The 20,991-nt window shown below is 40.5% G+C and overlaps 1 protein-coding gene across 2 annotated transcripts in view; it reads right to left on the bottom strand.

The window, feature by feature from the left end:
• Positions 1-20,991, bottom strand: part of f8 (coagulation factor VIII, procoagulant component) — a 76,805-nt gene that overhangs the window by 8,460 nt on the left and 47,354 nt on the right. For both annotated transcript variants that reach the window (XM_020533297.2, XM_048605457.1), the window contains 6 exons: positions 18,061-18,300; positions 17,558-17,786; positions 9,628-9,810; positions 7,928-8,044; positions 4,790-4,861; positions 33-118 (listed from right to left, as the gene is read on the bottom strand). In XM_020533297.2, coding sequence (XP_020388886.2) covers positions 33-118; positions 4,790-4,861; positions 7,928-8,044; positions 9,628-9,810; positions 17,558-17,786; positions 18,061-18,300 — 927 coding nt within the window. The remainder of the gene's footprint in view (positions 1-32; positions 119-4,789; positions 4,862-7,927; positions 8,045-9,627; positions 9,811-17,557; positions 17,787-18,060; positions 18,301-20,991) is intronic.

Raw genomic sequence — 20,991 nt, 5'->3', positions numbered from 1 at the left:
AATTCAATAAAATCTCCTGATGGCAGTTGTACCTGAATCCATGGTCGACTTCCTTTGCCCCGCCATGCATTGGTGAATCCAGAGTTGTGTAATCTTGCCAACTGAGGTCTCCATTTCCCTATAAAATCCAGTAAGAGCGAACCTCAGTAATTTGTGATTATCTTACTATCCTACCCAACTTGTTGGTTGGATAAAGATAATAAAATGGAGTTAGATAATAAGCTTCCTCTTAAACCAGGTATAATTGATACAAAGGTCATGTTTGTAATTTTAAAGATGAACAAAAAGGAAAGATGTAAAGTAACAGGGACCCTACTTTGAGTTTACTCCAATGATAGGAATAAGTATCCTCTAGTGATTGTTCAACAGAATTGTAAATGTAATTGCATTTTTTAGTGAAATCAAAATATTTTTCAAAGCATTCTTGTTATGAGTAGAGTATATTTGACCTTCATATTTGTTTATTTTATTCTGATATACTGACACACCTAATCTCTTTCCTTCTCCTGAAAGACATAAGATACCTTGTCTAAAATTGGCTTCTTTTTACATTTATATTCACAATTGGTGAGTGCCAGTACACTATAAAACTTCTAAGGTAGTATGCAATGTGGAAGGTAGTAATAGGCTTCACACATGCAGATGAAAAGTCTGGGATGCACTTTGGTAGGAAAAGTCAGGAGAGACAAAAGATGTTAAATGATACAATTTGAAAGGGGCTACATGAAGATGGTCTTGGGGATGTTTGTGAATACATTTTTGTAAGTGACAAGACAGATTAACAAACCAATTATTAACGTTTATGTAATCCTAGACTTTATAAATAGAGGCATTGGAAACAAAAATCAGGAAATTATGCTTAATCTACATAAAACACTAATTGGATCCAAATTGAAGTATTTTGTCCAATTCTGTGCATTGCACTTTAGGAAGGATGTGAGAGGATTGGAAAGGAAGAGAGAATAGATTTCACCAGAATGGTTCAAAGCAGTACGGTTACATTCCTGTGGTTAGGCTGGTTGTTCGTCATGGAGCACAAAGTAAGATGAAATTTGATAGTGGTGTTAAAGTCATGTAGGATTCCGACGAAGTAAGTGAGGAAAGAAGGGTTGGGTTGGTGAGCTCAAATGGCTAGTGTTTGATGCAAAGTAATGCCATCAGTGTGGGTTCAGTTCCTGTCCCAACTGAGGTAGTTCTTGGGGCCTATTCTTTCTCATACTGCCTGTGGTTATATTATGGCATGAGTAATGATTATCAACCTGCAGACAGTGAGGACCATGCATGGAGAAAAGAGAGAGAAACTATTTACAATGGTCAATAGCCTAAGAGTTATAAGGTGAGGCTGGATAGTCTGGGACTGTTTTCTCTGGAGCATAGGAGGTTGAAGGGTGACCTTATAGAAGTTTATAAAATCATGAGGGTCATTGATAAGGTGAATAACAAAGGTCTTTTCCATAACGAAGGGGAGTTCAAAACTCGGGGGCATATTTTTAAGGTGAGAGGAGAAAGATTTAAAGGGACGTAAAGGGCAACTTTTTCACACACAGGTTGATTCGTACATGGAATGAACTGCTAGAGGAAGTGATAGATACAGGTACATTTAAAGACATTTGGACCGGTACATGAATAGGAAAGGTTTAGAGGAACATGGGCCAAATGCGGCAAATGGGTCTGGTTTAGTTTGGGAAACTGGTCACATGGACAAGTTGGATCGAAAGTCTGTTTCTATGCTGTATGATTCTAGCTGAGTGAGCACAGATTAAGATGATTGGCAAAAAAAAGAGGTGGCAAGAGGGATAACTATTTTACACAATGTGGAGAACTTTACCAGCCCACATGAGTTAGGAGTAAGATGGAAGAAGTAATAAAATTGGGGGGACCCATGAGACAGATCTGCTCCTGCAGTCAGTAAGTTTTGCTGATGGCGACTAAGGGAGCAGACAGCTTGCCCACCACAAGGAGGTGGGAACCAAATTAGATTGTGTAGTACCCCTGTGAGGACCAATCAACCGGAATGTCAGCATCTTGTTGATTGTGGATTGGTCTCTTGCTGGGAGGGGAAGCTACTGGCTGGATATCGATGGCCTCCCAGCAGGAGATGGGGAGAGAAAGAGAACCTTTTTATTTAAGATAAGAAGTGATATTGGGTAGGAAGGCAGCTCCAGTGCTTTCCTTGGAGGAGTGTCCCCTCCATCAGTGCTAGCTTTTTGTAATTATCTTCAGCCCATCTTCTGGAGGCTGTGGGAGCACTTCTTTCCTCAGCAGTTGGTGGCATCTAAGCTGCAAGCCAAGTTCTCTGAGACAAGACTTCATTCCAAGTGAAGGGGGAGGGTGAAGCCCTCTCTTCAAACAGTTGGAAGTGGCTGTGTTGATCAGCAGCCCTGCAGCCATCAGCTGGGATGCATTTCCTGCCAACTTTTCCAGTGGTAGGACAGCATACTAAGCCAATTAAAAACTGCTGCCCACTGAGTGGTTAGGATATGGGCTGCACTGCCTACTTGGCCAGTGCATGTAGATTCAGTAGGAGTTTTCAAAAGGGAATTGGGCAAATATTTAAAGGATGAAAAATTATATTGTGGTAGAAAAAGACAGAGTACTGAGGCTAACCGCATTGTTCTTTAAAAGATCTTCACCAAATCAGTGGATTGAGTTGCCTTTCTGTGTGTTGTGATTCTATGATTCAATTCTGTGTTTTTACTTTAAGAGAAACCACAGCCAGCCCTGAACTATGCTGTTTTCTAAGAGTGATACTTTGAAGTCCTAGTTGTTTTTGAGCTCCATGGTAGATTTATTGTCATGTGTACGCAAATTACAAAAAACGGGAGTACAGTGAAAAGCGTACAATGTCACCAATACATGGTGCCATCTTAGGTACAAAGTATCTACGTACAAAAATAGAGAAAATAAGAAAAAAGTTATACTACGTTACAGATTTACATAGTATAAGTATAAGGTACTGCTGCCAATTTAGGAATTGAACCTTTCTTGACCTTTATGTGGCTCTATTCCTACAGTGTATTTACTACACTTAAGAAAAGCATCCCAAGAAAATCTTGAGTATGTAGCTTGTTATATTTGTTCAGTCAGTGTTGTGATATAAATACACAGCTATCTAATAAACAGAAATCACAACAATCATGAAACATTATATTTATTTTTTGTCTTCAAGGGGCTACTAAAATAATAGTTCAAGAGAAATGACTTGTGTAAGTAAAAAGAACTGCGGATGCTGCAAATCAGGAACAAAAACAAAGTTGCTGGAAAAGCTCAGCAGGTCTAGCAGCATCTGCGAAGAAAAAAAAACCAGAGTTAACGTTTTGGGTCCGGTGACCCTTCTTCAGAACTGATGGTGGCTGGGAAAACATCAGTTTATATGCAGAAAATAGGGAGGTGGATGGGGTAGGGAGTAAACGATAGGATAGAGCCTAAAGAGAGAGAAGAGCAGTTGGACGTGCAAAGGAGTTGATAACGATCTGGCTGGGAGCGTGAATAGTTGTTAATGGGGACTGTTAGTGACTAACAACAGGTAGTGTGTAATGGCAGGCTATGTGATAACAAGGTCTCCGGACTCAATATCAAGTTCAATCATTTTAGGGCCTAAACTCTCCCATGTCCCAGCTCCCTACCCCACATACCAGGCCTTGTTATCAATAGCCTGCCATTACACACCTCCTGTTGTTAATCACTAATAGTCCCCATTAACAACGAAATGTCAGCCTTTCTGCTCCTATGATGCTGCTTGGCCTGCTGTGTTCATCCAGCTCTGCACCTTGTTGTCTCGAATTCTCCCACCCAGCCTGATTGTTATCAACTCCTTTGTCTGCCCAACTGTTCTTCTCTCTCTTTGGGCTCTATCCTATCGTTTATTCCCTACCCCACCCACCTCCCTATTTTCTACGTATAAACTGACGTTTTCCCAGCTACCATCAGTTCTGAGGAAGGGTCACCGGAGCTGAAATGTTAACTCTTGATTTTTTCTTCACAGTTGCTGCTAGACCTGCTGAGCTTTTCCATCAACTTTGACTTGTGTAAGTGCAAAGTTTGAGCAGGTTTTCAGCGCAAAACTCAGGTTATTATTTTTTCTGAGATAGCAAGGTGTAGAGCTGGATGAACACAGCAGGCCAAGCAGCATCAGAGGAGCAGGAAGGCTGACGTTTTGGGCCTAGACCCTTCTTCAGACCCTTCTTATTACTTTTTCTGTCTGGCTACAGCAGCAAGAGGCCAAAGTGCTTTTAACCATTGGGCCTAGTTACTGTGATGCCAGTGCACTTTACATCTGGAATGGATTTCCTGCTCAGGCCCAATGAAAACACCACTAGAGTTTGTTTGATTTTGTCAGACACTGATTAGCACATTGATATTTTCCCTGACTAACCTGTTCATAGATGTCGTTATGCTATAATGGACTTGATTGCATGCCTCATCGTTCAAAGGTGGAGATATATCACTGAGCCACAAGAATCATATAGCACATTTAGAAGGAAAACCTACAGGCTTCATGTGAGTGTCTTTCACACCCGTGCAAAAGGACTGGTTAAAAGGCCCAGGTTCAAGTCCCACCTGCTCCCAAGGTGTGTCATAACATGTGTGGACTGGTTGAATGAAAAAGAATACGTTAAATCAGACAGGTGGGGACCGCTTGGTTTTCTGGTATTTAGGTAGCCCAGACCATTTTAATTGTCCACTGTGGGACTGAGAAAGTAAGGCCAAACTCTGTCCTCCAACATACCTCAGTGCTGAAGGATTCAAACTAGTCGACATTAGAAGATTGCAATAAAGTTTTACTGACCTATTTGTCCAGAAGCTGTGAGCTGTGAATCTGCTATTCTTCCAGTGGCCAGACCTAGGGGTACTACGCAGTCTGAAAGATGCAGAATATTGTTACAGTCTAACCACCAATGCATTATGATATTTCACTCCAATTCATGTTTTACTTGTTAATGAGAAACCCTGTTATATTCACAATATGATTGAAATTATTTTTTCTGGCATGTGTCTGGAAACTCACTCCCATAGTAAGGAAGCTTAAAGGCCACATCCTCTCCAGTTGGGGAGCAAACAAATTTGTGCAAAGTTACCTTGAAGGTGAATATGAATTTGTCATACTTTTTGATGTCCAGAATCTGTGAACACACTAAAGCATTCCATTTATAAAAATATATTTTTGATTAGAATATAAATAGCAGCAAGTCAGGTAGTATTCAAACCACACTTTAGACAGCCCTGATAGTGGAGGCGAAAACGGTCTTGAAATCTGTGTTGACATCCAGTGGAATAATCACAATTGGGGTAACAACATGAGTTGTGAACACTTAACAGATCTTCCGGCTTTATGGGACTAACAACTAACTGGCTGCAATACCAGTGGTTACCACCAGAGAAGCTGTGTTTACATTGCAGCCTTTCAGACTGTTAATCAATCTACACATTTTCCTAACTTTATCCTGTTCTCTCTGTGAAGAATCACTGTTGTCCTTTTATCTCAGACCAGTGAGAGTTTATGGTGTCAGCATTTACAATACATAAAGCAATATTACTGTACAGTTCCAATCTTTGTTGTTGTCTCATGTGCTTTAAAGTGCAATCACTCTACCAATGGTGAATTGGATGAACTTGTTTCTAAACAATAAAGCGATTGAAAATTCTGAAGTTCAACATGTTTCAGTCTTGTTATTTCTATAGTTCCTTTATTTCACTCACTGCAAGTACAAATATTTTAAGTATGCTGATGCCTTCTGGAATTGTGGGCTCTTCTATATATCACTGAGCTGGACAAGTAGCAGAAAGGTGATCAGTGTTCTGTGGCCTTTAACTGATTTAAACTACTTGCACTCCAGAATACGTCTGTGTCCATTTGGGATCCCTACAGTTATCCCTACCCCTGTTGTTTCTGACCAGTCGGGTTAACAGCTGACAAGGAGGCCATTTGGCCATTTTGAGTGAGGTGCCCTAGCCTCTTGGCATATCTCTGAATTTTCCTCTGTATCAAATGTTTGTCTTCTTTTCCTTAAAAGATACAAGTGCATCTGTCTCAATTCTCTGTGTGACAAAGCAATTCACTCTGTAACAACGCTGTAAATAAATTCCTTCTGTCCTTTCCCTACACTCTTTGTGATGAATAATTATTCCACAGGCAAAGGAAGTTGTCTTTCCCCCTTTACTGTGGTAAAACAGTCTATAATTTTCCAACAACTTAAATTTCATTTTAGCCAGGAAATAATTCCAGGGCTGGATTTTCACAGAGGCAGGCCAATTCTGGAGGCCTTTATAAAATGATGTCGGCCTCAGATCCAACTTTCCTGCAGATCCCAGGGAAAAGACTGAAGTGTGAATCACAGGCAGGAATCCAAAACTTAGACAGGTCGTTTGAAACTAGTACTGATTTCACACAGACGCCCACTTTTACTGAGCCTCTGACTTGCTATCCCACAGACTAGTTGAGCAACAGTCCAACATCGTCATTCTGATTGTATCTTACAATGTTCCAGACACAAATCATTGTACTTGGTATGATCTGACCCAACAGCAGGACAGATCCACCAGAGGTGGGAGTGCAGTGGGCCACAGTCTGAAGAGTGATGCCCTTAGTGATTTACATCTCAAAAAGTGGCTTCTGTCTACACACATACATCTTCATTCAGGAGTTGAATAGTGATCACAGCAGGAATCTTGGTTAATTTAGCCCCTCCTTTAAAACTTAGTCTCTAGACAGTGGAAAGTCTGCCACCTACCACCATGGTTGTCCTCAGATAACTAAGCATGACTAGGAATCAACTATTGACCTTCTTAGTCACTGTCATTGATATAAAACTCTGAACAGTGATTGCTGATTCATTGTTCTTTTAAGATTCACAAAACAACTGCAATGTTCAATGTCACAATTTAGAAAACCAGATGGAACGTGTTGATAATAAGCAGTATAGCATCAAATGTAATTACTGCTCTATCAAGACACTGCACTTCCCATACAGTGAACCATAGGTTATGAAGAAGTTGGCCTGGATCCATTAAAAATGCTATGGTTTTCAGATTCCTACGCCCACAATGGGCTGACAGGTTGCATTGCAGGATGTGGGCTTACTACATGAGTCTTAACCATGCTCCAGTGAAAATTGCTGGCACTGGGCATGAAGGTGGGAACCCTGGAATCACATTCTTTCACCATTTTTAAATGACTCTGGATTCATTCCAAATCCACAAAAATCCAACCAAATCCTCCCTCAGTCTATCTTTTTCTGACAATTTTCAATCTTTTAAAGGTGAGTTTTAACATAACCACTTAATTACCGGTACAGCAATCTTTGTTTTAACTGGCATGCTATGAACTGGCACTCTTGATAAATCAGCAAAAATTATGTACCTCAAATACCATGAAGTTTACTGTATTATTCTGTCTAATTGTTATAGTTTTATAAATTTATTTACTTCGATGTAAATATACTTGTCCAATCGAATTACCACATGAAATATCAACAGCTGATTCAATTTTGAGTCAATTTCTCCTCAGATGCTGTGATCTACCACAATGATGAGTAGTCAGTTGAGGTTGCAAGTGAGAAGGCTCTCTGCTGGTAAGTTTTATTTAAGGCAAAGTTGTTATTATTTAAGTGATTTGTGCTGTAAATAAAGTATAACAGTAGTGTGTATACCCCCTGCATTGTGTTTCTATTGATTAGTATGTGTTTTTACATTGATTATATGGACCTCTTGATTATCTGGAATATTTGATCAACCGGCACACTCCTGGTCCCAGAAGTCCCAGTTAATAAAAAGTTTGACGGACTTGGAGCCAGGGTCCTTGATCTTGATTCCTCAGTCAAATTCCTGTATCTGTTCAGATAATTATTTGTGTATTTTGCAATCTGTTAATTGATGTAGTGTTATCTAATTCCCTTATCCATGATTCACATAGGACAATAGTACCTACAGGCATCGTATACCAGGAAGATGGCACGCATCCCTGCCTGTTGGTGTTCAGCAGTCTCACAGTCCACAAGCCAATAGCCTACTTTAGTTGGAAGCATTTCAATTGTACCGAACGAACCTGTAACAATGATCATATTGAAGAAATTCAATAAAATAGAAGCAGAAAAATACAAAAAATTAAAGCTGTTGGTGAATTATTACAAGACAATAAGTGTTGCTTTCCTTCTCTGATTTCCTCCTCTGTCCTGTTCTTCTATGCCAAGTGCATCGGCAGCAGTTTTCCTCCCATTCTTGTCCAAACTGTCATTATTTTTGTGTGAGTGTTTGAGCATTATTCAATCAGAAGGCGTAATGTAACAATGCTTGATTTTGTCCACCAATGGCCGCTTTTTTTAATGTGGGCATCTCTGGCTAGGGCAGCATTTATTGCCCATCACTATTTGTCCAGAGGACAGTCAATGGTCAGTCGCATTGCTGTGGCTCTGAAGTCACAGGTAAGCCAGACCAGGTAAGAACAAACAATTTCTTTCCCTAAAAGATATTAGCGAACCGGATCAGTTTTTCCTCACAATTGACAATAATTTCATGGTCATCATTAGATCCTTAATTCCAGATTCTTTATTGAACATATCCAACCATGGCATACTGGGTGGGCAGAATATTACCTAGGTCTTTGCATTAATAGTCTAGTGATAATACCACTAGGCTATCACCTACCCAACTCCATTCCCAGTGCCATTTGTACATCTTTATCTTGATAATTTCTGAACTACGCCTATGGGCACAGGAAGTCCAAATTTGGATCACCTGTCATTGTGGGTGTGATGACCTAACTCAGCCTGACTGAGATCAATCACATTCCATAATTATGCTAATGATATAAACCTGCTTAATGATAGCTGTGTCATTGCCCTTTTAAGACACAGGGATATAACAAAATGTTTAACAATACCAGTTTAGGAAAGCAAATGGAATGTGTAGAAGGTAAGCAATGTGCTATTAAATATCGTCACTGCTCTACCAAAATGCAATGTTACTCAATGCTAAATGTAATCTGACATATTAGGAGGTGACAACACCATTTTACTGCCTTTGTTAAGATAGAGGGAAATAAACTACTCATTATCTATCATAGATACTTGACGAATAGTCAACCTCATGTAAAAGTTGACCCTCAAATCTAGCTTAAAATCTTTAATGTTTCGCATAGCTCTTGCTAGTTTTGGAAGCAAGTTTGGTGCCAACAGTCTAGTGAGTTTTTTTTTTGTGCACATTGCTCTTTTCTCACTTAAGCAATCAAAAATAGATAGACTGGGACAGCACTTCCCTGTTGAAATCAGAACTATGGATTCCATCCGCTTCAAATTCTATTTGTATATGTATCAACCTCTTCCTTTTGATTAGAAATTTGGTTTTAAAACCTCAATGTTTACACCAGAATGTACGGTAATGCAACATCATTTAGCGAAGACAGAAAGGGGTGGACATTGCAATTTAGAGGAATAAACCATTTAGGATGATGACAAAAATATATCTGTAGTTTAAACTCTTAAGAAATAGTAATTAATGTATAATATATCCATCTGTACCAAGTGAGGAGCATAGAATACATCAGATTGTGCTACAATAATTGGTGTAGTGTGTATTGGAGATTGCTACATGAAGAGTTGAGATCTAGAAGTTATATTTCGAAGTACTTACCAGGGAATAGTGTGTAAACACCCATCCTGTGCTCTTTAGATCTTCTCATTATAAAAGGTTGGCCATGGAAATGCACACTGTAAATATCAGTAGATCCACCCATGTTTATGAGATACCAGCGGACTAAGCGGTTCTGTGCCATTACCAGCCCAGGCAGACTTTCTGCCACATGCCCATTGATTGCTGCAAGAAAAATCAAAGACTAAAGGAATGTTACTGGATTACTCTAAAATGAGCTCTAGTGCTCAATGGTTAAGCAACTTAGACATTCAACAATTTACATAATCTCTACTCTGTCTTTGATCCGCAGAAAGCTGGCCAGTCCTGGATGAAATGGATTATCTGACTTTCTTCTCTCCTGGGGAAGGCATGCACCCAATTTGTTTACTTGAAAATCAAGCTTGTGGAAAAAAAATCAGAAGCATCTTACAACATTCATAAAAGATGCCTTGATTTGCATCCCACCAATGCAGGCCTACAAGAAAAATATTTAACAACACTTATCTGCCTTCTTTGTGAAAAGCATAAATCCTTTGTAGTAATTCAAAAAAATTCTTGGTGAGTCCAGGACACAATCCTCAGACTGAAGCTTCAGGCCTTGCTGATGTCAAGAATGGAGGTGGTAAGGGCCTGAAGATTCCTGCTTTCAAACTTTGTTCCTATTGTCAGCCATTTTGGCCAAGGTGAGTTTGGGTATGGGAGGTTGCTTCTTTGCATCATCCCCACCCAGTATGAGAATTAGACCTAATTATGATTCTTAAGGCCCTTGTCAAAGTTAGGTTTAGGAGGCCGACTGTGGTATTTCAGTTGGATTCCCATTTCCTATTGGGGTTTGGAGGGTGCAGGGGGAGGCGGATGTGAGGGAGAGGTTAAGGGGTGATGATGCAGATCGATTGCCGAGGTGTGTACCCAGCATCATTCCCAATAAGGCTGACACGCCCTGCCTTCCTACTTGCATGGGGGTGTAGCCAAAGTCACCCTTTAGTGAGCTCCTCCCTCCTTGTTCAAATACCCGTCTCAGGAATTGTGTCAGAATTATAGTGTATATTTGATCCCATGAATTCCATCAATGATTTTAGCTTTGCACTGATTTTGTTTGTCCTGGCACATACTTCTTAATCTGAAAGTAACTCTTCATTGTTGATTAGCTTTAAACCTTGAATTACAATTGGTTGTGAAAACTCTGTGAGTTAGAAGTGTGAATTATATAAACTGAGAACATATAATGGATCTTCTTTAATTTCATCCATTGCAATAAAATCCTATTAAGTATGGAAATCAAGGAAAAATTGAAGTAGAACTTTTAGAGAACTGGTAAGCTGTGGTGAGTAGTTCCACACTAAGACCAAGTCAAGAATAGACACTTTTATGGTCTCAGATTGTCAATGACAGAAATATCACAAAATACATTCAATTTTTGGCACCCTCTGAATTGTGACAGTTTGGAGAGTTTTTTTTTCTTTACTAGCGCATAATGTTGGATACATTCTGAGTTTCAGAGCTGACCTATACAACCTGGTTCATTAAAAGAAAAAGAACAAAAAAGGTTAGAATAGGAATGGGATGAATTTAAAAAGTGAGAATGATCTATTAGAGATGTTCTTTTTTCAATTGTCTTTGTTGTATTTCCAATGCTTTTGTCAGGCATGTTGACATTTTGAGCGCTGCTCCTTTGTTGGTTGAAGTGCAGAGAGGCACATAGGCACAGAATCTATAGCAGAGATATCAAAAGATCATATGGTGGAGGGTAAACAGGTTGAATAATAAGTCTCTGCAAGTGATCAAAAGTGTCAGACAGTGTCAGTAAAGTGTCAACAGCTGGATAACATGTGAAGGGATGACCTATAATCCGATTAATTTAGGCAGAGAGATAATTACAAAAAATTAACAATAAGGTGGTGCTGGAGACAAACTAAATGAGTGAACTAACATGATAGGTAATAAAAGCCACATGCCGAGGGTCTAACCAAAGTAACAAGTAATCCAAAACAGTACAAACTAATCAAGGTAGAGAGATCATATCAAATTGTCAAAGTGATGTTGTCAACACAGAACAGTGAGGAAGATTTTACAAACACAGAACAATATAGTGGGGTTACAGGTAGCGCGACATGAACCCTAGATCATGGTTGACGCTGTCTTCTTGGGCGTGGAACTTGGCTATCAGTTTCTGCTCGGTAATTCTGCGTGGTTGTGTATTTCAAAGGCTGCCTTGGAGGACACTTACCTGAAGATCTGAGACTGAATGTCCTTCACCGCTGAAGTGTTTCCCGGCTGGGAGGGAACATTCCTGTCTGGTGATTGTTGCCCAGTGTCCATTCATCTGTTGTTGTAGCGTCTGCATGGTCTCACCAATATACCATGCCTCACGGCACCCTTGCCTGCAGTGTATGTGTAGATAACATTGGCCGAACCACATGAGTATCTGTCGTGTGCATGATAGGTGGTGTTCCCACGTGTGATCGTAGTATTGTCGAAGATCTGACATGTCTTGCAGAGATTGCTCTAACAGGGTTGTGTGGTATTGTGGTTGTTGTCCTGATGGATGGGTAGTTTGCTGTGAATGATGGTCTGTTTAAGGTTTGGTGGTTGTTTGAAGGCGAGAAGTGGAGGCATAGGGATGATCTTGGCGAGATGTTCGTCTTCATCAATGACATGTTCAAGCCTGCGGAGAACTTGGCATAGTCTCTCTGCTCCAGGATAGTACTGGACGACAAAAAGTACTCTATTGGTCATGTCCTGTTTCTGTCTTCTGAGGAGGTTGTTGTGGTTTTTCACTATAGCACATTGGAACTGGCGATCGATGAGGTGAGCATTGTATCCTATTCTTATGAGACTGTCCTTCAAATTCTTTAGTTGTCCACCATGTTCCACCTCATCTGAGCAGATTGTGTGTATGCGCAGGGCTTGTCTGTAGGAGCTAGCTTCTTTAACATGTTTAGGATGGAAGCTAGAGAAATGCAGCATTGTGAAGTTATCTGTTGGCTTGCAATAGAATGAGGTACTGAGGTGTCAATCCTTGATGGAGATGTGTGTCCAAGAACGAGACTAAATCTGAAGAGTAGGCCATGGTAAATCTGATGAAATTTGTTGATACCATTGTGTAGTCATTTCAGTGATTCCTCGCCATGAGTCCAAAGGGAGAAAATGTCGATGATGTATCTGGTGTGTAGCATTAATTGGAGGTCCTGAGCAGGAAAGAAGTCTTGCTTGAAATTGTGCATGAAAATGTTGGCATGTTGGGATGTAAGTTTAGTCCCCATGGCTGTTCCGTGTGTTTGGATGAAGAACTGGTTGTTGAAGGTGAAGACGTTGTGGTCGAGGATGAAACAGATGTGTTGTAGGATGGTATCTAGAAATTGGCAGTTTGTGACATTGAGTACTGAGGCTGTTGCAGCGATGCTGTTGTTGTGGGCAATGCTGGTGTAGAGTGCTGAAATGTCCATTGTGACAAGGAATGTTCCAGATTCGGCTGGTATGCGGATCCTGACTTTCTATAAGAAGTCTATAGCGTCGTGATGGAAGCTGGGGGTTTCTTGTACAATGGGTTTCAAAATGCCCTTGACATAGCCAGAGAGATTCTCACACAGGGTCCTGATGTCTAATAAGATGGGGTATCCAGTTGTGTTGTTTATCTTGGAAGGCAGTAGAAGTCTCCTTTGTGAGAAGAATGCATGATGAGAGTGTATAGGATACTCTGGAGGTCTGGATCAAAGGTCTTAATTAGTCTGTTGTGTTGATGGGTGTGTTCTTTGGTCACACCGACAGGTAGTTGTCTGTAATGTTCCTAGTTGTTCAGTTGTTGGTGTGCTTCTTTGCAGTAGTCTGTTCTGTTCTGTATTACGATGGCTCCTCCTTTGTCTGCTCATTTGATGACAATGTTGTGATTGGTCTTGAGAGCAGATGGCGTTGCCTTGTGCCTGGGTGACATTCTGCATGACCTTGTGTGTGTGGCTGATGAATCTGGCGTTCATGCATCTCCTGAGTCCAATTCGACTCTTTCTTCTTTGGCCTCTGCATTGCGGATGTCTCTGTCGACTGTTCCAGCTCATTGGTTGTCTCACTCAGCTTGCTGCAGAGCGTCTTGGGGTTTGTGGAAGAATTCCCAGAACCTTATTCACCTGATGAATTTCTCTGAGTCTGCTGCAAGACCAATGGGGTTCGTTTTGGTAATGGGGCAGAAATTGAGCCCTCAGCTGAGAACTTTGATTCGGCTGGTTGAAGGGTGTGTTCAGAGAAATTGATAATGGAATTCCCTGTTGTGGTACTGGTTTCAATCGTGTTACTGGGGGAGGCTTTGTTACTGCTGGTGGTGATGCCAAATTTCTGTAATTTCCCATTCTTGATGTGCGTGTAGGTGGTATAGTTCCATTGCCTCGTCTGCTTCACAGTGTCTCGTAGCAGGCAAGCATGCCCCGAGGCATGGTATATTGGCAAAACAATGCACATGCTACAACAACGGATGAATGGACACCATGCAACAATTGCTAGACAGGATTGTTCCCTCCCAGTCGGGGAACACTTCAGCGTTCAAGGGCATCCTCTGATCTTCGGGTAAGTGCCCTTCACAGCAGCCTTCGAGATACACAACCAAGGCAGAATCACCGAGTAGAAACTGATAGCCAATTCTGTCCCTACGAAGATGGCCACAACCGTGATCTTGTATTCATGTCGTACTACATGTGACCCCACAATACTATTCTGCAAAATCTTCCTTACTGTCCTGTTTTGTAGCCGTCACCTTGATAACTTGTTATGATCTCTCTACCTTAATTAATTTGTGCAGTTTTGGATTACTTGTTACTTTGGTTAGCCCCTCAGCATGCGACACTTATACCTATTATGTTATTCCCAGTCATTTAGTTTGTCTCCAGCACCACCTTATTTTTAATTTTTTGTAATTATCTCTCTGCCTCATTTAATCGGATTATAGGTCATCCTTTCGCTTGTTATTCAGCTGTTGACACTTTACTCACACCGTCTGACACTTTTGATCACTTGCAGACTTATTATTCAACCTGTTGACACTCCACTCTCACCATTCGAATGATTTTTTGATCTCTCTGCTATAAATTCTGGGTCTGTGTGCCTCTCTGTATTTCACCCGATGAAGGGGCAGTGCTGAGTAAGCTTGTGATTTCAAATAAACCTGTTGGACTATAACTTGGTGTCATTTAACTTCTGACCTTGTCCTCGCCCGTCTGACTCTAGCACCTCCACATCATGGCTACTCAGAAGAAGGAACTCAGATATCAGTTAAATAGTTTTGATGATAAAATATAAAGAGCTATGTAAAGAAAAGCGTCTTTCAAGATTCAGTGATTTAATAGTGGAAATGTGAAACAATTTTGAATATTTTGGCATATTCTTTAGGTGGATGCTTGCAGCAAACTGAGAGCTAAATTATGATGAATGAAGTAGAGCTGTAGGGAGATCACAATGAAGAGAAACACTTATCTAGTGGCTGCACTGTACTTTGAACCTTAAGGATATGATATTGCACCAAATGCTGGGAAGTGCAAGCTGAAACAAGTATAGGCAGACTCTACTGACAGCATGACTGAAAGGGTACATTTCCCATGGTGGCTTCAAGTTCAGTACAAATTTGTGGAAGTGGATGAACTATTGATTCAAATCCACATGATTAAACTATGGATACTTTATTCCAAGTTTTTCAAGCTGGAGAATTTAATGGTTATTGGAGCTTGAATCCCTTTCAATTTTCCAAACAACTTGAAGTGCTTATAGTGGAATGAGGAAAACATTCATGGAAAAATTGTTACCCATCAACCAAATGGAACCCAGGGAGAAGCAATAGTTTGACTTGTGATTGGAAATGGAGGAGAGTCATGCAGAGTCAAAAGGGTGAGAAGAGATGGCAGAGGGAATGGGCTAGCAGTAAATGGGATGTCACTGAGTGACGTTACTTTGTAAAAGTGCAAAACCATCCTTGTATCCACTAACTTATGTGGCAGGATGCATATGCTGGGGGATGTAATGTGTACCGACTATACTTGGGAACTGTTCTTGTTTTACTGGGCAGCTTGTGTCAGGAGTTACAGTGTGAAGTGTACACAAGTACAATTGGGAACGTAGGAACAGAAGTGAAAAAAGAAGTAAAAGCATGAAGCCCCCTAAACCTGTTTGGAGAGTCAATGACATTATGGTTGATATAGTTCCTAACTCTGACTGCCTTATCCATCAATTCCCTTGGCCTGCAAAAAAAAATCAATATGATTTTTGAAATTATTGATTGAGGAAATATTTACTGCTTTTTACCCCAATTGGGATTTCCCATGCATGAATCACAAAAAGATAGCATCCAAGTTCAGCGGGTAAAACGGGTTGGCAAACAGAATGTTGGGCTTTATTTCAAAGGGAATGCAGTATAAAAATTCTGTGGAAGGGTCACTAGACCCGAAACGTTAACTCTGATTTCTCTTCATAGATGCTGCCAGACCTGCTGAGCTTTTCCAGCAATTTCTGTCTTTGTTTGTAAAAGTAGGAAGGTTTTGCTAAAACCATACAAGACACTAGTCAGACCACAGCTGGAATAAGGTGAACAGGTTTGAGTCCCTTATCTAAGGAAAAGATATACTGCATTGGAGGCTATCCAGAGAAAGTTCACTAGGCTGATACAAGGTATGGAGTTTAGAAGAATGAGAGGCAATCTTATTGTAACTTAAGGGAACTTGACCAGATGGATGTGGAAAGGTTGTCTCTTCTTGTCAGAGACTCTGGGACCAAAGGACATAATCTCAGAATGAAGGTTGCCCATTCAAGGCAGTAACGAGGAGGAATTTCTTCTCTTAGACAGTAGTGAATCTGTGGTATTCTTTACCAGAGAGGGTGGGTCATTAAGAAAATATAAGGCTGAGATAGACATTTTTTTTTAATCAGTAAGAGAATCATAGTTTATGAGAAAACAGAGTAAAGTGTTGAGGAATTTCAGATCAGCTATGATCTCATTGAAGCGGACTCAATGGGTTGAATGTCCTACTTCTGCTCTTACATCTTATGGTCTTTTTGCATAAGGAAATGTTTCCACCTCCTTTCTTGAATGCTGTAGCTCTGATTTTAAGGTTACATCTTCTCATCCCAGATGCCCTCAACAGCAGAAGAAATGTTTTCTCTTTCTGCAAGTATCAGTATAGTTCAACATCTGTAAAGGACAATTAAATCACCCAGTAACTTTCTATATTCATGAGGTTACAAGCCTATTCTGTGTGTTCTGGTAAATTTCAGATCAATCTGTACTGCATGCCTGCCAGAAGACCATACACAGAACTCAAATCCAATCAGGGTTGCAGCACAATTTACTCAGTCTTCATTTTCTTACCCTCCAGTTATAAAAGATAACATTCCATTCATCTCTTTGACCTCTTATTGTACCTATTATATTTTAGTGATGTGTATACATGTGCTCCTTAATCTTTTTGGATTTCCATGTTCCTACCTTGCATCGATTCAGAAAACTTGAAATGATTCTCTATTGCATTGTGAGTTATTGATAAATATAAAGAAAACTATAAATTCCTTTGCAATACTACAAACCACTTCATTCCAATTTGAGTACATACCTATTAACCTTACTCTGTGGTTCACAATAATTTACTTTTAATATGAGTTTACTTTTAATATTGTACATTAAGGTGCAAACTCCTCAGTGAATAGCTGCTCCACTTGGAGAACTGAACACGCTATAAGTAGAAACGTTGACCATAATCACAATAGATGAGACATTTTAACCAAATTAAACAATGGTCAGAGTGAAACAATGGGAATGTAGCATTTTATAATCAAAGCTAGTTTGTAGCTTGTCTTCGATGTCTATTGTGGGGAATTATAGGGCATGACCCTGTGCTGGAGTGCTGAATGGCAATCTCCTGCCCAAGCTGTCAAAAGCTGGAATCAGTTTATGACCTCTTACCGTGAAATTTATTGTTGTTTTGAAATGCAGGGTCGTCGGCTCTGACATGACAAGGGTACTTGCAGAACATTTTGATGTTGTCTTCCAAGTACCAGCTTTTGTTTTCATCAAAAGTCATGAAAAGCAAAGAGAATTCCTGAATCTTTAGCTTCCCACTATAGATCTTGTTCAGCGTCCCTCTTCTACAGATGATTAAAGGACCAATCAAGCCTGTATGGATGTCTCGTTCCTGGTTAGATAAACAACACAATGTAACTCTGTAACAATGCAGCCAGCTTCATGTAACCCTTTAAATATACAGCATCATACCTTCTGTACATTCAGCAGTACGAAGCATGAAGTTATTTAAATGGGGAGCTGAAACAGCTTAAAAGACTTAAGTTAAAACTTTTAAAAAATAATTTTCCTAAAAATCCAAAGATTGGAATAAGCCTGAAATTCAGTTCATACCACAGACAGCTCAACTCACCAGGAAATGTTTGCAGAGTTTGATTTTGCCTTACCGGATTGACGTCTGAATAATATGTCCAGGCTCTGCAATCAAAGTCCTTATCGGTTGGTGCTGATCCCTTTGTTACATGCCAAATGTAAACCTTTGTTTTATTTGGATAAACAATATCATCAGCCTTTCTAGGCCAGTCTATCACCTCCTCCTCTTCATATTTGTATTCGTATGGTATCTCACGTGGCACTCCGTGAGTGTGAATGGAGAAAGGTCTGGAGGCCATATTCTTGAACTTCACCTGGATGTATGGAATAATTTTACATCAGGGTAAGGAGTAGCTTTCAAACTACAGTTCTGTTCATTGTTGGATTAAATCTCTGCTTTGAAGTTTGAATCCTGTTTTTCCCTGAATAATATGCAATCATCTGTTTTTCTGAATTAGCACATAAATCAAAAAATCTTGTAATAGCAAGCAATAATGGCAGCGATGATTATTTTAAGTTGTGATTTGCAAAAATAATTAGGCATCACCTTTAAAATAACTGTGTATAAAAAAGGGAAGTGTTTAGATTGGGAAACAAAGATAAACTTTTCCAAAGATAGAACGACCAATAACCAGAGAGGATAGGTATAAGTGATTGGTAATAGAGGTGACACGAGGAAACCTTTCTTCTACATGAATTTTTGAATGCATGGCTTGATAGAGTGTGTCTACAGATTAAAAAGCAGTCTTGAAAATAAATTTGGATAAATACTTTGAAGGAGAAAAATATTGCAGGGACATCGACAAAGAACTGAGAAGTGAGGATAACTGGATTTTTCTTTGAAAGATTCAGCAGAGACTAGCTGCCTCCTTCTCTGCAGCAGTACTCTATGATTCTTTTCTGTTAGCCACCTTAGGTGCCTTTGCCAGCAAACATTGTTTTAACTGGCACCTGCGAAAAGGTGATCTTGATAAACCGGCAATAGCTACACCTAAATACCAGGAGTTTATTGTCGCGATCCCTGAGTAGTTAGCTGACTGTGTGAGTAAGGAGGCTCTCAGGAGGCTGGAAGAACACAGCAAGCTGGGCAGCATCTGGAGAAAAGGAGAAGTCAATGTTTTAGGAGGTCCTGAAGAAGGGTAATACCCGAAACATTGACAGCTCCTTTCCTCCAGATGCTGCCTGGCTTGCTGTGTTCTTCCAGCCTCCCGTTTGTCTATCTTGGATTCCAGCATCTGCAGTTTTTTTGTCTTTCAGAAGGCTCTCTGCTAGTAAGTTTTATTTAAGGCAAAGTTGCATTATTATTTCAGTGATTTATGCTGTAAACAAAGTATAACAGTGATATATATATATACCTCCTGCATTATGTTTCTATTACTTTGTGTGTGTTTTTACATGATTAGGTTGACCTCTTGATCAACCGGAATATTTGATCAACCGGCACACACCTGCACTACCACCACACCCCCCCAACCCACCAGGTACCGGTTATTAAAATGTTTGTATAATTGTTCTTGATGCAATTGATGTTGTTTTCAAATAGAAATTGTTAACCATGAACTTCGGGGTATAAATGTTGTCTCGTTTGGGTTGCTATGACTCCAGCCTTCATCTTGACTCAGCCCAATAAATATTACTTGCTTATTGTATTAAACTGTGGGTGGAATTTTGTAAGAATCTGAGTGTGAGTTATGATGGGTAGCAACTTTTAGCTAGGTAGCAGTGAGTTGCCAATTAAGGGGGTTTGCAGATTGTTGAATGCCTTGTCAATAGCCCAACTTGCCCTTTTATATCAACTTCCTATCCTTCCCAATGTGCCAAACTACCTAGATGTTGTGAAACCTCAACATGGGAGTCAGAGCAGGTACCTGGCACTTCAGCTTGCCACCAATTGTGATGAGCCTCCATGTTGATTAGTGCTAATTTGAGACATGGCTGCATGCATAATGCACGTGCAGTGTGTTTGGTGTGAAAGCTGCTGGCACATGATGCAGCTGTGAGATTGACATAGTTCACTGCTGTACAGCATGACGTATGTCCCCTTGACTGTGGACTGCTGAAGTTAACGCTGTCTGGTTTTGAGATTGTTCTACTTGGCACAGCGACCAAGGCATGGCAGGCTTACTGTGAGCATGCAGGTAGGTGTAAGTGAGCGAGTGCTTGGAGACTAAGTGAGTAGCCCAGAGGTACAGCCTGGTCCAATATGTGAGCTGAGTGCCTGTCCCTGTGTGCAAAGAGTCCTTGCAACAGCCTTTCTAAGCTATTTACTATTGCACCCTGCAAAGCAACTCTGTGCTTCCTAAGTGCCTTGCAAGTGGATCAGATGGTTATAAGCGTGTGGCAGTTGTCAGATGCCAATGCCCATGGATGAAGGCTGGTGGTTGTGGATCATGCCCTGAGGTGTTGTATGGTGCTGAGCAACATGGAGGATCCTTGCAGCTAGCATTGAGCTGAAGTCATCAGGTACTCGCTCCAACTTCCATGTCGAGATTTCTCAATGTCTAGATTGCTTGCCCAGTTTGGTAAGATCGGAAACTGAATATTAGTGAGATGGCTTCCAGCACTAATAAGGCATTTAACAAGCAGTAATCCACTTTAATTAGTAACTCACCACTGCCTGGTAAGAAACTTGCCACACCATTATGTAAATGCTTAAAAAATGGAATGAGATACTCCTTACTTACTCATGCAAGAAGTCTAGCAAGGTCTACACAGGTCTTGCCACAGCACGCATCGTTCAGGCCACTGGAGGATTCCACTCTAATTGACATAACAAAACAGAGAATAAAGGGATAGCAAGGTGTGGAGCTGGATGAACACAGCAGGCCAGGCAGTATCAGAGGAGCAGGAAGGCTGATGATTCGGGTCTGGACCCTTCTTCAGAAATGGGGGAGGGGAAGGGGGCTCTGAAATAAATAGAGAGGGGGGAGGTGACAGAAGGTGGATTGTGGAGCAGATAGTGGACGGACAGGTCAAGGAGGCGGGGATGAGGCTAGTAAAGGTGA

The sequence above is a fragment of the Rhincodon typus genome, chromosome 14 (assembly GCF_021869965.1).
Source record: "Rhincodon typus isolate 14 chromosome 14, sRhiTyp1.1, whole genome shotgun sequence".
NCBI classification, from domain to species: domain Eukaryota; kingdom Metazoa; phylum Chordata; class Chondrichthyes; order Orectolobiformes; family Rhincodontidae; genus Rhincodon; species Rhincodon typus.
The sequence above is the reverse complement of the archived record's forward strand: the minus strand, read 5'-3'. Positions and strand labels throughout refer to the sequence as shown.